Here is a 15,357-nt window from a genome sequence, read left to right as displayed (position 1 = left end):
ACTTTAAGGAAAGGAAATTAGCACCTAGAAACACCTGCCATGCACTTCTTCTGTGTAGCTGCCAGGTACTTCTGATCACCTAGCTACACGGCTGGGAAGGAGCTGAGGGCAGTGCAATCCCATGTTTCCACAGCCCCCTTTCTTGAAGGAAGGCAACTTGTTTCAGTGATCTGCACTTACCTGCCTCTCTCCTTGAATCTAGAGAAAACACAAGTTCTTGCTTTGGAAATGTGTTATGGCTTTACTATTTCAAAGATGTGCAATGGTAGCCTAATTACGGTTAATAGCTCAAAGTAATTTAGAAAATCAGAGAGGAAACGCCATTACAGAATCAAAATTTAAGCAGGAGCCAGAGGAAAGCACAGTTCTGTGACGGTCATATGCTCACCTGGGTTATTATTTGGTACCTTGTTACCAGCTTGTGATTGGCTCCTACAAACACAAGGAGTAAGCTCAGCTGGAAATAGATGTGGTCTGTAGCAATTAGTATCTCATCCACTAGAAAATAAAGGAAAAAGTACAGCTACGCAAGCTGCAAAACTGGATGACAGCAGATGATGCCCTGGAAATGCACTTGAGAAGGCACATAACAAGGTCAGGTGGGAATCAGGAAAATGAGCACGCCCTCGTGGAAGCAAGAGGAGGAAAGGAAGGGCATACAAGGAACACGCGGGGAGCTCCTAGCTCCTGATGTTGGTGACAGGACACAGGGCTTTGTGGTGTCCAGGCACCAGATCGGGATGGGACCATTCACTCCTGACCTATGTGTAAGGTTGCTTTAGAAGTAAGAACAAGAAGCACCTAAAGCTCGGTGGAACCCAAGAAAGCTGGCGCTTGGCAGCTCTTTGAAGGCAGTAGCTGCGTGCTGGCAAGCTGCCGAATGCCTGCTGTAAAAATTGAAGCTTTCTGTGAAATGCAATTTCCACACAAGTTGTACGCCCAGTGGTGAGAGGGCAGCAAGTGCTGAATCCCACTGCAGAGACAAAGTGCACACTCCTTTTCTGACCACCTGCCAGGGTGACACAGGTTGGGCCAGAGCTTATTTCTCCCCAGGATCCTTTATAACATCACCTTTCTCTGTAGAGCCCAGCTCCAGCATGATTCAGGCTGCAGAACCCAGATGGGAGCTCTGGATATTTCCCTTCCTACACACAGAAGCCCTTTTATCTTTCAGCTGCCAAAGATTCACAGGGATGCTGACAGGAAGACAATCAGCAAGTCTCTTTATCAGCCACAGACATCAGGGACACAGGCACACGGGAGCCTCACTCCTGTTTGCAGCCCTTATCTGCCCGCATGCAGCTGGGTGACCCTTTGAAGAGCCTGAGTTGTTTCCTCACCAAGGAACATCCCCACCGCGTGCCGTGTCCGGGGTGGAAGTCAGGGAACTGCTGTGAGACAACACACATGGTGTTGTCTCCTGGTGTTCAGAGGTGGTGCACACTCCTGGAGTTTTCAGCCCTAGGACAAATGTCTTCAGCCCCATCCAGGCAGCCTGCTTCAGCACTGCCCAGGAGCAAGGCAATTTGCAGTAAAAAGAGCATGCAACCTGCTGTAATTACAAGGCACCATCACACCTACCAGCAAGGGAAAAGGACCGAGAGACAAGATACGCCTTGCTCCCACAGAGAGCTCTCCATCCTCATGCATCTCCTGGGAGGGAGCAGGACTCCTCCTCCCCTCCCTTTTTTTTTTTTTTTTTTCCAGGGAGAAAAATTGATAGACCAGTCTATCAATTACACCTGAAACAGGTGGTGGCTTCTGAGTTGTGGCTGACGCTCCGAGGGCTGGAGCACCTCTCCAATGGAGAGAGGCTGAGAGAGTTGGGGTTGTTCAGCCTGGAGAAGAGAAGGCTCCGGTGAGACCTTATTGTGGCCTTCCAGTACTTGAAGGGGGCCTGTAGGAGAGCTGGGGAGGGACTCTTCATCAGGAAATGTAGCAACAGGACAAGGGGTAATGGCTTTAAAAAAGGGTAGATTTAAGTTAGTTATTTGGAAGAAATTCTTAGAAGGTGGTGAGGCCCTGGCACAGGCTGCCCAGAGCAGCTGTGGGTGCCCCATCTCTGGAGGTGCTCAAGGCCAGGCTAGATGGGGCTTTGGGCAACCTGGTCTGGTGGGAGGTGTCCTGCCCATGGCAGGGGGGTTGGAACTAGATGATCTCTAGGGTTGTTTCCAACCCAAACCACAGTGATTCTGTGTGCTGAAACCAAATGAGCATAGCACGCAGCCCCCCAGTGCTCGGTGCCCAAGAAGGATGGCTGCTTACCAGATGGCCTGAAGCAAATTAAAACCAATGACCTGCCTGAGTGAGGCTTCTTTTCACATTGTCTAATGCCCATGCAATAAAACAAACTGTTTTATTTTTGGCCTGTTACTGACTGAGCATAGTGCAGAAACATTGATGTGGTAAATTTTCTCCAGCATTAAAGTGACAAAATGAAAGAGTCATTGCAGCAAATTTTGTCCTTCAAGTTCTTAGTCAGGACACAGACCATCACAGCCTGAGTCATCCAGCCTCACAGCAGCACACACCTGCTGCCTGTCCCCTGGGTTGTCTTTTTCCACTGAAAATCCACCTCCTTACAAGCCTGCCACAGCACAAAGCAATTAATAATATTTCTGCACCAGTAGGAACATCCCCTACAGTTCGAGGATGCAAACAATTTCTTCCTGGCAATCTACAGCTGCCAGAGGCTACCAATCCAAGCCAGAGCCTCAGTGTTATTTTAAGCCCTGTTCCTAGCTGCAGCAGCATAATGTTCACCAAAAACCTTCTTACTAGAAAGGAAGAAAACTATGGAGGCAGGATGGTGAATTTCAGGGAGATCTAGTGCTGACTCTTTCCTAGTGCGTCATGAGCATGAAATTTTATCACAGATAATGAATCCTGTACACCCTGCATGTTCAAAACAATATATTTTGTCTGTCCCTCTAGCTATAAAATGCTTAATGCACATACCTTCAACACCAGCCTGATGTCAGGATGCAGATTAAACCCTTGTTCACTCCTTGCACAGGGCAAATAAGTAGCACTGTCACTGATCTGTATCAAAAATCAAAGGCAGGGACACACCTGTAATTGCAGATGGAGGGGATCTTTGAGGGATATGAGCTAGGTGTGAGACTCAGGAAGGCCACCAAGGGGAATTTGCACATTTGATTCACCTGTGGCTAGGCAGCCATCCCCCTGCACACCTGCATGGACCCAGCCATCAGCCTCAGAGTCATTTCCCAGTCACGTCACTTTCCTGATGAGAACTCAGGCCCAGGCTGGGCAGTCTGGACAGCCAGAGGGAGCAGGCATCTGGTTGTGGCAGGCAGGGGGAGCACAGGCTGTGAGCACTGCTCCAGCAGCCCCAGCTGCAGAGCCTCCACACCTATTAATGTGCATGGCCGCAGAAGGCTACTAGAAGTTTCATCAAGGTGTGCGGTGGGCTTCTAAAACACCACTTCCATGTGCTGTTCCCAGCACGTCATCAAGGAATATTGTAACACAACGTGATGATTTGCTCGCTTGGGTTTATATACATACACAGCTAAAGGCCAACTAAAATCTGTGCCGTAGAATCTGTATACCCAACCCTCACCTACATATCAACGAAAGAAAATCTAAGTTACTCAGCCTAAAACATCTGCTGGCATGTTTATTTTGGATCTGTGCTGACCGTGGCAGCTTTCATTTAGGATCCTCACTTTCTGCAAGAAGTGGTTAGATTCCTCTACTGAGAAAACTTTATTTTTATGTTCTGCTGCACTGCTTCGTGTTCCTGCTGTTCTCTACAGAAGATGCATTCGGTAGCAGAAATTTATCTGCCATGATGCATCCAGATTTTTGTTCCTGATGAGGTCAGCCTGAACATTACAACAACCTCATGGTTGTGACAGGCGAGCAAATCCAGCTAGAAAATCTGATTCTTTTACAACAGAAATGCATTGTGCAAACATTACAGAAGGTAGAAATACCAGTCTTAGACTGAAGCATTCAGGAATTGGAGGGGAGGAGGGAATGCTTGAAACCATCTATTGCAGGACACACTTGTTAAAATGAGTGAAAAGGCAACTCATTTTGCACGTCATTATTTTCAACTAAACTTAATTGACAGCCTGTCCACTCTCTTCTCAGCCTATGACAAAAACCACCACTCTAGCACTTTGAATAGAATACAGGCAGTGATACTATCTATGCATTGTTCCAGTCTCCATACCTGCTGGAAGGTTGTCGGATTTCTTGCACATAATCACATTAGAGAAAAATCTCTTCTCAAAGGAAATTATGAAACACAGGCTCTTGTAGTGCATAGCCCTTCATCAGTGCAGCTACGTTCCTTAAAAAAGAGAAAGTTAAATGATGGTTTTGTATCAGACAACAGCACATAATCCAGGACTCAAACACACAACCTCGGAATCAAAACCACGTAGTCTTTCACACTGGCAGTAAATGAAAGATTTTGAAGGGGTGCTGGTTCCAGCAGAGCCTTATTCAGTAAGGTGGCAAGGACAAAGGCATTGCATCAGAAGTGAATCTGAACCATCTGTTAAATGTCATCATGCAAAAAATGTGTTACTGCATTCGCCCCAGATCCAGGCATTCAGATACATCTTCTGGCTGTGATGCTAAATACAGAGTACAAAAATCTTAAACTAACAGAACAGAAATATTAACCTTAATTAAAATGGTATGCAATTAATTACCCTGTTCAGAGCTAGAAGTGTGTTAGCAGACAGGTACTGTGTGCCAAGTCTGATATTACACTGTGTGGGGTTTAGCACAAACAGGGCTGGAACAGCCCATCAGAACCAAGATGACTAGCAAAAAAAATAAGCCTGTGCTGGCACTAGGAAAAGAAGGTGTTCCTCGTAGCAAGGTAATGACACCATTGTTCTAAATACCTGTTCAAAATTATCCGAAGCACAAAGACAAGAACTCCAGACCTAAAGATGATCACTTTTATAACAGTTTTATTCAAGTCTGTGTGCTCTAGTGTTGAGACAAGGCCTAGATCAGCATTACACTGTAATACAATAATTTTAGCCATTGAACCAAGCCTGCTTGGCATCCTTGGTTTACAATTTACAGTACATCCAAAAAAAAGCAAAGAGAAAAAAAATCTCAGAACGCCAACAACTTTCATTAGCTCTTTGCTTTGCTTAAATATTGTTCTATAACATAAAATAATTTAATACAAAAAAAGAACTGTAATCCAAATACACATAATACATTGACACAGAACAGAGGAAAGATACAGTAGATTATGCACAAGAGTATTCAGTTGATGTGTTACCTACAGTGAAACAAACTGGACATTAATATAATTTAACTATTTAAGCCCAAGAGGGTCAGAGGCAACAAGGCCGGGTCACAAATAAAGCTTTTTAAAAAATAATGCAATCTTATTTTCCCCTAAGCTTACTGCTGTACAGAGGTTAAAGGAAGGCTCCAACAAATCACTTCATTTGACAACATTTCATCACACAAACAAGAAAAACTCGGTGGCTTCCATTAGTTTACTCAACTCTGGGGTACGTTACCACTTGCTAACGCAACTGCTTCATTGCAGGTTCTTCAGGCAAAACACACCCTCAGGTGCTACTTCCATAGCAAAGACTTTTGAACACCGTGAACAGAAGAGAAGACGTACAGGAGGTCTCCACAAAAGGACTGAAATACTTAGCATCGTAAGATGAATCCCAGTCCTGCAGAGTTTGGAGTTTCTTACAAAGTACCTAACACGCTCCACAAAGGAATTTCAACACAAGCAGGAACTATCCCATACCTCAAAAGAATGGACATGTGGGCATGATCTTACACTGGGTGTAATCTACTCACCTGGTTCTTCAGATTTACAACATTGTACCTAGGAAGTCGGGTCACTGATTTTTGCAGCTGGATTTAAACAGAAGCAGGAGCAGATCCACAATTAATAAGGCAAAAGAAAGACGTAGCTTATAAAAAGAGGGAGGAAATACATTCTCTGGCTTAGAAATTCTTGGACTTTCAAAGCCACAGAAGAGACATTGTTAAAAGCACAGGTAGTTTCCCTGATTTTTCTACCACTGTTGCCCTCCCCACTCCATATAAGCCTCCCAACCTAAGTTACGCAAAATATCTCCGAAATTCCCAGCTTGTTCTGCATTTATAGCAAAGCAATCATACACACCAGCACAAAATGCTGGGCCAACAGCTGACAAACGAGAACCCAAGAACCTAACAATGGTGGTGGATGCTGATCACTATCGAACTTGTCAGGTCTGTCCATCAGCCTGGAAGGATGCGTTTTTGAAATGGAAAAACAAAACTGAGAAGAAGCCTCGGGTTTAACACCAGCATTTGTATGTACAAACTCCACACACCACTCATTGCCCCTTTGCAGCTAGCAATCTGCTAGTGCAGAAGCCATTGCTCTTTCCCTCCTGTGTCAGAACATTCTCTCAAAGCTTCCCTTGTTTATGGTTAAGAATTAGCAGTCAAACAGGCATGGCAAATGCAGGCATGGAAAGGCCACACGAATCAGAGCAATCAAACCCAGAAAGCTGTGAAGGAACTTCCTCTGACGAAGTATGGAGGCCGGTCCTTCACCATGAATCTCTACAGACACCCCAGTTCAGATTAGAATAGCTTTGCTGACTTGGGGTCTCGTGTATTTGGACCCAGATACATTCCATTGATTCCAGTGATGTTTAGTTATGAGATGAATAGCTTCCTTGAATTGAGGCCTCTTGCCCTTCTAGTTAAAAGGCAGTGCCCCAAATACGAATTTTTACTACTACATGTAGATGTTCTTAGCTTTACATGGTTTCTTATTAAAACTGACAACTATGAGGGGCACTGATTTTAAGCAGACCTAGGTATATTCTCCACTTGGAATTTAGCTGTCTCTCCAACAGACTTATGCCGCACAAAAATGGCTTTTACTCTCTGTAAAGAGCACTGGCCAAACTCAACTGCTCCACTGGCAAACACTGGTATGCTTTGTTTTTTATTTTTTATTTTTTTAATTATTTTTTTTGCTGCTGAGTTATTCTGTACAGCCCAGGATTTCTGGATGTTACGGTTGCCAAGATAACCTTGAAAACAGCAATGGCAGAACTGATGCAGTAACATCTGCTTTAGATGCAGAGTGAACAATCAGCTCAGAGGTATTAGCTGCCCTATTCAGATAGGGATGCTAACTGTGGTGACATTTTAAGAGCTGCTCACTAAAGCATGCAAGACAGAAATACAAGCCTACTATGAATATCTGGGCAATCAGTCAAGAGAACTCATTTTGTGACACAAACTGTGTCTGGGAAGAAACATCCCAGCACCTTACCCCCAAGTTGAGAAGTGGCCACATCTATGAAATTCCAGAAAAACCCAAGGAAAAAGCTCAGTTCGCCTCCAAGATCAGTGTGCAACTGTGCTAAGCTAAACAGTAATCAGAGACCCCATTTGTTTTGAAACTCAGTGACAAGAAACCAATTACAAGGGTTCCCAAAGAACTTGATTATATTCTGAAATCTCATGTTAGCAGCATTCTTATCAATGAAGCCTGAAAAAGCACTGGTATGTCTTTCTGCTCCATTATAACCTCTGCTACTAAGAGAAAGCACTAGGGCATGGCTAGAGCAATGCTTCTTCTTTCTCACACCCGTGTCTCTCCCCCTCCTGCTTCAAGGCAAGAAGGTTAGTTTTACCCAACCTCAGCATCTGTTCTCAAGAAAATACTAAATCAGAACAATCAAGGTAGAACAAGGAGACAGTGCTAATCACTCCTAAATAGCATAAATAAATACTTTATCCTGGTCTTATGCTGGGGCTTCAGCCAACTACTTTTAGAAACAATGTGGGCTCTCACTAGCTGGAAGCTTAACTTCAAGCATGGACAAGATCCTAGAAAAGTACTTTAGGTAATGAGGGAACATTTTTCCTTAGCATTATTATTTTTCAAGTAACTTATTCTAAGCAACTTCTAAACAACTTTGGCATTCCTTCTGCATATCTGGGCTAAGCCTCCATTTGTTATCTGGGCTAGGATCTGACTGACCCATAAGCTACAGACCCAAAAGTTGCCCACTTCAACCTTATAAATCCACTATATTACACACTAAAAATGTGTCATGGTTTCTTAGTATTAGCTATATCAGACTGTCTGCACATTGTTAGCATTCAGACATGAGAACTACATTAAAATCAAATATATTAGGAAAACAACTGCAAATACAGGAAAGCAGGACTGCATACAGGTTCACTTAAAGAACACAAGAGTATAAAAAAATCTGTTTCAAAAAACATACTTTCCCCTTTAACAGCAGCAGTGACCAATATGAAATCACCACCTTTCCACACTGCAGACGTTCAGCTCTTCCACGGGTTGAAAACCATCAGGAAACATGCCCTCTGCCTTGTCATTTACTGTTTATTTTGGAGACCTACATAGTAAAAGCAAGCATAACCTTAACTTATCAACCTGAACTGCTGGTTTCGTTTTTCCATTGGGAATCTGAGTGCCAGAGAGCCAAAAACAAGTGTTTTCCTCTGTCCTCTCATCATTCCAGCCTCAACTGCCTACCTAGAACAGTTCCCGTCAAAAAAACACCAACACCCTTTTATCCTTTCTTCACACTCCAACTCTACAAATGAGGTAGCTCAGGGTAAAATAAAGACAACCAGAAACAAAGTCACTACACAATCCTCAAATTCTTCTTTAGGACCCAACTTACCTATGATGCCCAGAGATTACCAAGCAGCTAGTATCCTCTATCCTCCAACTGTTTTACTACAAAAGAATGATAATTTTACCCATGTATTGGTTATTTTCTGTCAACTTCCACCTTCACTTCCCCTAGCTGTGTTTTATGTTTCTACCTTGAAAATATTTCAGGTCAAAGAACACCTAAAACAAGTGTTGTTTTCTGCCTTGGGCCCCATAATATTATAGTACCAAGAATTAATAACTGATTAAGATGGGAAAGGGACAGCCACTGAAATAATGTGTTTAGAATTCTATCCAAGAGATAAGGAGAGCTAATGACAGTGCACTTGTTTCCACAGGGGTGTACGCAAGTCAGCAAATAGGAGGACACAAAATGTTTGCAGTGCTGGTGTTTGGCCTGATGTATGATAACACTACAGTACTGAAAGCTAAATCCAAGAGTTCCCTCCAAAAAAAACAACCTAAGGCCCTAGCAAGGATGCATGTGAAGCAGAAGGCACCTAGGAATACAGATGTACCTAAAATACACATAGGTGATTCACATGCTTAAAAAAGAGCAGCCCCAAAAGTCACACTCAGTAGGAAAATGATGTTCCTGGTCATTTGGAACAAAGGAAAAAGTTTGTTTGTTTGTTTTAATGTACAGAAAGAGGTGAAACATGTTTCTTGTATACAATGTTGATGAAGTGCTGAAGATTCTCTAGTGGGGAAAAAAAAGGATACTTGTTAGGAAGGAACAAGAAGACTGGTAGCTACTTGAGATCCACCACCCAGTCACCAGTGGGAAATTACCTTATAATCAAGCACATGCTTCTTAGCTTGGGAATGAATGTTTTTAAAATACAAAAATAAAGCTGATGTAGGCGATTTCAGAAGCTGTATTCATCTCTGACCAATGGCAAAGCTGCTTAAAAAAAGCTGAGCACGAGAAAAAACAAAAGCAAATGCACATTAACACTGCAGCATGTGACATTCTACTAGTGTGTTCATAAGAGGGAGCAGCAAAATAAGCTATAAATGCATTTCAGTACTGCTTTGTGAAACTGTGAAAGCAGAGCTGAGGAAACCAACACAAGTCCTTCTTAAGACTCTTTCATTTGCTAACCATGATAAAAAAAAAAAGAAAATCTAAACCACAATACTGGATATAGAAATAGAAAAGTGATAAACATCTGATTAAAAATACCTTCTCTCCAGCTAGATACAGGACCACTGGCTGTCCTAACCACCTTATTCTAGTCTTACCATAGTAAACTTAAAAGAAAAACACAGGAAGGCATTATTTCTTAAAGATATCTTAATTATATAATGAACCAAAGGTTTAGGAAACCTTAATGTTATCCTCCGTGACAGCATGAGTGTGTTTTGGTTCTGTTTGAACATACATGCTGTACTTATTGCTGGTTTGCAACTGTATTTTAACACATGCCTCTCCCCTCAGTTAGTATCCAGTTTTACCCAAATTATAGCCTTAAGTGAGTTATAAATACTGAAGCAAAGCAACTACCCTGTAGCAACATGGATCAGATATCTTCATTTCCAAATATAGATTTCTTTGTTTTATGTTGAAAAAACTGAAGCTAAAAGGAGGATTTATATCACTGTGCAAGATACAACTTCCTATTTGCCACAGAGTTGAATAGTTCTTAAGAGTAGTCCCAAAATGCATGGAAAAGCTTAGAAAGCAATAAGCATCTTTTTCCAAGAGGAAAGGTTTCAAAAGAAAAAAAAAAGATACTAGCTTAAAATTACTTACAAAAGCAACAAGCTAACACTGAATTTGGGGATATTATATTAGGTTTGGTTCTATATATGTAATGGGTCTCCAGTTCCCATATTCATCCCACAGAGATGAATTAAGTTTCAAATAAAAGTTAGGTAAAAGATAGAAAGGTGGCTCATGTTAGGAGGTTTCCTGTCATTTTCTCCTTAGTAAAACACTCCAGATGGTAAAGACCTTTCTCTACTCAACCATTACTGCCTCACCTTCAACAGAGTGAGAGGTATCCAGTTTCATGACAATCGAAGTAACATCTCTACGCAGTATTGTCCATAAAGTCTTAAGATAACAGCATGCTATGAAGAGGAAGGCAACTACTCCCATTCCTAGAGGTACAGAAAAATACTTCATCATAAAAGCATACCAAACCAGAACAGGTCTTTCCACATCAATAATGAAAAAATCACTTTGAAAATACTCATTTTGTTAGAAACCCATTACAAAAAGAATATTTTCATTGAGGTTCCCTGCCCCATACTGAATATCAACCCACTGCAATAATAATCTGAAGGAAAAAAGATACCTATAAAAAGTTACATTTGCACCTCTGAAAAGGATCAAAGGAGATGAGACCTCCTTGATGGCAAGACAGAGCATTGTGCAGTCCATAGGAAGCAACAATATTACAAAAAATCCATAACTATTACCGCCTTAGTTTTGACACAAAAGCTTTCTTCTCTCTACATGTCCCACATTCAATTTCTGTGAAACCAGTAGAAATTTAGTAAAAAAAACTGTATTTTTCTTTTTTTTTTGCATTGTCGCTACATCTGTGCTTTCCCCTCTATTTTACAGGAAAAACAGAATACAGGGATAGCGTATTCTGAAGGGTTGGCAAAAATATTCTAAATTCCTAAATCAGTTACATAAATTAGTGACATATATTGCCAACGAGCTATTTAAAAGAAAATACATATGCATTTCCAAACTTAATTTTTTTCACAGCAACAATCTTACTACTCTTAGTATCAGTTACAAAATGTCATTTCCTCTTTGTGAGCCCTGTAATTACTTTAACACATTTTATTCCATTCTTTTCTCATTGTTTTAAAAACTGCTCAGTGGTTTTGTGATCTTGTGTTCTCTTTTTCTGCTTCATAGCAAAAAAGTGCAACTTATTCAGGTATTTAAGGAAAAAATGCATTTATTTTTATAGCAAGATTTTCACCATCATCTTTCTCAAGAACGCTGCTAGGAAGGTGTGTCAATAATGAAACTTTTGTCTCACTGAGAAATGGGAATACTAATAACCAGTAAAAAAGAAAAGATCTGAGCTTCCTGACTGGCTCGTTTCTTCTCAGTACCTAGTGGGCTATAGTGAAGCACTCTTTTGGGGATTTGGGGAACCTCTGCACCCATGGCTGGGATGGAAAAATAACAAACAGATGAAGGCGGTTAAGAAATCAAGCCAGGATGTCATGCCAAGATGGATATAGGGAAAGGTTCCGCCTGGCTTTGACATGCGCATGGCCTCAGCTTTCAGGATGCATACAGTAAAACAACTGACAACTCTTTGCCTTGAGAGCCCTCTGCCTGTCAGAGAATATCCCACCACTTGCTAATGCCTACAGTTTTGTTTGACAACAGACACCTCGTGCCTGACACCTCAGGTTAGTCCAGGGATCGATCACAGGTGGAAGACTCATCTATGGGTTGATGCTCAAAGAGACTACCTTGCTTTACTTCACATGCTAGATTCAATTAAGATAACTGCATCATCCGAGGAACATTTGGAAAGCATTATGGTCCTACCCAATCATTCTGGCAGCTCTGGAATACGGAATATCTAAACTGGAAACCCTAACCTGGATCCTTAAACCATGTCACCTAGCCTACCCAGTTCTTTTGCTGTCCGTTTGGTGTTAGGGAAGATGCCCTTCGGAACCAAATACTTCTAACAGGTTAGCTACACACCACCTTCACCAAGTGATTACCTAAAAGAGAGAGAGAAGGAAAGGATTTTGTTTCTTCTTTAACTTTCCTACACAAAAGAGCTATTCTGGATGATGTCTTCGGAGAGCAGAGGCCGCTTCCTATGACTTTTGTAGTGACACTTCTTGCATAGAAAGCTAAACTCTTCAGAACAGCTGATCCAGTTTTGCTTCAGACTCTCTAGAAGGGTTAGGGAGACCATGAAAACTCAGTAGTTTTAATCTCTTGCTTTAAGTCCCTCTGACCCAACTTCTGACCAGGCTTCTTTCCTTGAGTTTGTTTCTATAGCACAATGGAGATTAACCATCTGTTTGTGGGGTTCCCCTTCCCCTCCTCCCTCAGGTTTAAGAAACCCAAAATGCTTAAGCCCTACGTTTAACACAAGTGCCAGAAACGTAAGTTTTCTTTTTAAAGTTTCTTAGCCCCACACTAGAGTACCTTGCCTACGCAGTCAACTGTCCATCCAGCTTCAGCAGCCATCGTAACATCACCTAGGCTAACGCTGGATCATTCAATGGAACAGGCAACAAAGAGTAATTCTGCCATAAAACAAGTTTCATGGAACGAGATGAGCAAAGAAATGTGACTTTTCTCTGTGGTAACATACTGTATTTGCTTGATAAGAGGGTGCACTTGACTAATGGCAACATGCTGGGTTTAGCCCTCAGAGAGAATTAAAAAATCAACTAAAGACAATACTTCCCCACACATGCTGGTTTTTAACATAAGGTTGCAAACATCTGAACAATCATGTTGTCTGTGCTGCTGCAGGAAAGCCTTCAGCTACACTGCCTTCACTACAGGGATAGACTTCCCTACCGGGGTGGGTGCAGCACTGGCAGCACCGTCAAGTCAGTCATTTGCACCCGAGTGGTTAGCAGATTGGCAGAATGAGCAGAGATCTGTACAAAAAAATGAACAGATACGCTGCACCCTGCAATAAAGCAGACTACCCTAATCATCTCACGTAAAGGCCACATCCCTAATGTATGATGCTGAAACTGGGCAAGAGTGAAACTCTCATTAAAGTTGTAAGATAGACTTGTTGGGCACAGACATACTTGCAGTCTCTAAAGAAAACTGATCACAGGCACACCTTAGTTGTGTGACTTCCTCCTGCAAGAGAGGGGTCTGTTCCTTGACCAGAGTTAGGAGTTTCTACAGATTTAAACAAAAATGTTTTACATGTCTATAATGCCTTCCACGCAAAGATGTCAAAGGACTTTATACAAATTACATAGGTCCCATCCCCCCCCCGTGAGGTAGGTATTAACCCTATTATTTACAGATGGGGAAATTCAGGCACGGAGAGGTTACATTATTTGCCCAAGGTCACACAGTGAGTCAGTGACTAAATAAGACAGAATCCAGATGTTCTGATTCCTATTTGCACAATCCAACTACTAACAACACAAGTCTCAATTTCAAAAGAGCCTGCAACAAATATCAGTGTGCACAAGAGCAGTCTTGGGTTTCAAGGGCCACTCCTTAAAAAGAGTAAGAAAGGAGGAAGAACAGGAAGAAAAAAAGAACGAAGGGACGTAACTGACTTCTGCAAGCCAACACAGCTTTAAAGAAAGAATTCCTGCCAATTCCCTTCCCAAAGCTGATGCAGCTTGACTATGAGCCTGCAATACAGGGGGAACAAAAGGAGGCTGATGGAACCAAAGCTCAAAACAAAAAAGCAAGCTAGAGTGGTCATACTATTCCCCTTCATCATTTTGAAAGCAAAGGGTCATGGAAAAATAGGGCTGAGAGGGACCTCAAGAGATCAAAGTCCATCCACCCCACCTTGAAGCCAGGATCAACTTATCTACTCATTCCCAACAGCCTGGACTGCTCTCAAAGACCTCCATCGATGGAGATGCCATGCCCTTCCTTGGCAATCTGTTCCACTTTGCACTAGCACATGAGCAAAACGGGGCAAGCAAGTGTTAAGATAGCTATTTCTGCTCCTTCAGTGGGGACACCACGATTTCCAGGCCTAACTAATGATACATTTTAGAGAAGGTAGTCTCCAGATAACAACTTGTTTCTGTCCTGGAATCTTTGGGAAAATACACACTGGTGTCTGCTGTATCATAGTACTTGAGTTTTGAAAATACTGATTAATACCAGGATAGATACCAGTATACTTACTGCAAGTGCCAAATCCTATAAGGTCAGTAACAAAGACTTTGATATGATAATTTTAGCTTACTGCAGATACAAACTGCAATAAGAGGACAGGGAAGACTACAGAAAAACCCCACAGCAAAGGTCAGCAGCTTTGAGTTGCTAAGTTACATCCTACTGCAGACAACAATCAGGCAGTCGAACAACATCTTCAGCAGAGGCAGCACCATATGATCTCCGTAGCATCCCTCCATCTCATCTGTCTTCAAAGTGCATTCTCAGTGCAAAAAGTAGGAGTGAATTTAGAGAGGCTTACTGTCCCCAGTGGATTTCATACTAAGACCAGAATTCTTGCTTGAGTTCATATGCTGCAGCTTTGTGTGTGTTAAGTTCACTTCTGCATAGCGGAATGGTGCTGTCCTGGCTCTGCCCCTCAGCATCTATGTCCAACAGTGTCCGCTCCTCTACAGGAAGACCCACCTGGAAAGGAAGCAGTGCGGGAAGTCCGGGTCTCTCTTCCACAGTGCTGCTGCTACTCGCAAAACAAGAGTCCAGATTGCTCGGAGTGTCAGTACTTGAGCTGTTGGCAGAAGATTCACCCTTGGCATTGCTGGGTGACACAAACCACCAGGGATCGAGCCGCTGTCGGCTGGCTGCGGGACGAGGCCGAGGCAGGAACTCCAACGTCTTGGGTCTTTCCAGTGTGGGGTCCTGCTGTGCATTCCATCGTCTTGGGGTTGGAGGAAAAACAAGGTTGGGGTCTGGCAGGCGAGGGACCTCATTTGGATCTCTACTTGGACTAGGTGTTTTTAATACACCTATCCAAAATGGAGAAGGT

General features: G+C 42.4%; 1 protein-coding gene across 5 annotated transcripts in view; it reads right to left on the bottom strand.

Moving 5' to 3' along the window:
- Positions 1-3,036: 3,036 nt before the first annotated feature.
- The window catches only part of MAP3K9 (mitogen-activated protein kinase kinase kinase 9), a 59,564-nt gene continuing 47,243 nt past the window's right edge, over positions 3,037-15,357 (bottom strand). Inside the window, exons 11-13 of one of the 5 annotated variants that reach the window (XR_014317609.1) lie at positions 10,679-15,337; positions 4,205-4,324; positions 3,037-3,072 (exon numbers count right to left, since the gene is read on the bottom strand). Coding sequence is in view for 2 of the 5 variants with exons in the window: in XM_082761574.1 (XP_082617700.1) it covers positions 14,856-15,337 (482 nt within the window). In the remaining 3 variants the exon portion in view is untranslated. Of the gene's footprint in view, positions 3,073-4,204; positions 4,325-4,971; positions 15,338-15,357 lie in introns of those variants that run through there. The other 4 variants (XR_014317610.1, XR_014317611.1, XM_082761575.1 and 1 more) reach the window with 4 other exon arrangements.

This window comes from Aythya marila (genome assembly GCF_965140915.1).
Source record: "Aythya marila genome assembly, chromosome: 5".
Taxonomy (NCBI): domain Eukaryota; kingdom Metazoa; phylum Chordata; class Aves; order Anseriformes; family Anatidae; genus Aythya; species Aythya marila.
The sequence above is the reverse complement of the archived record's forward strand: the minus strand, read 5'-3'. Positions and strand labels throughout refer to the sequence as shown.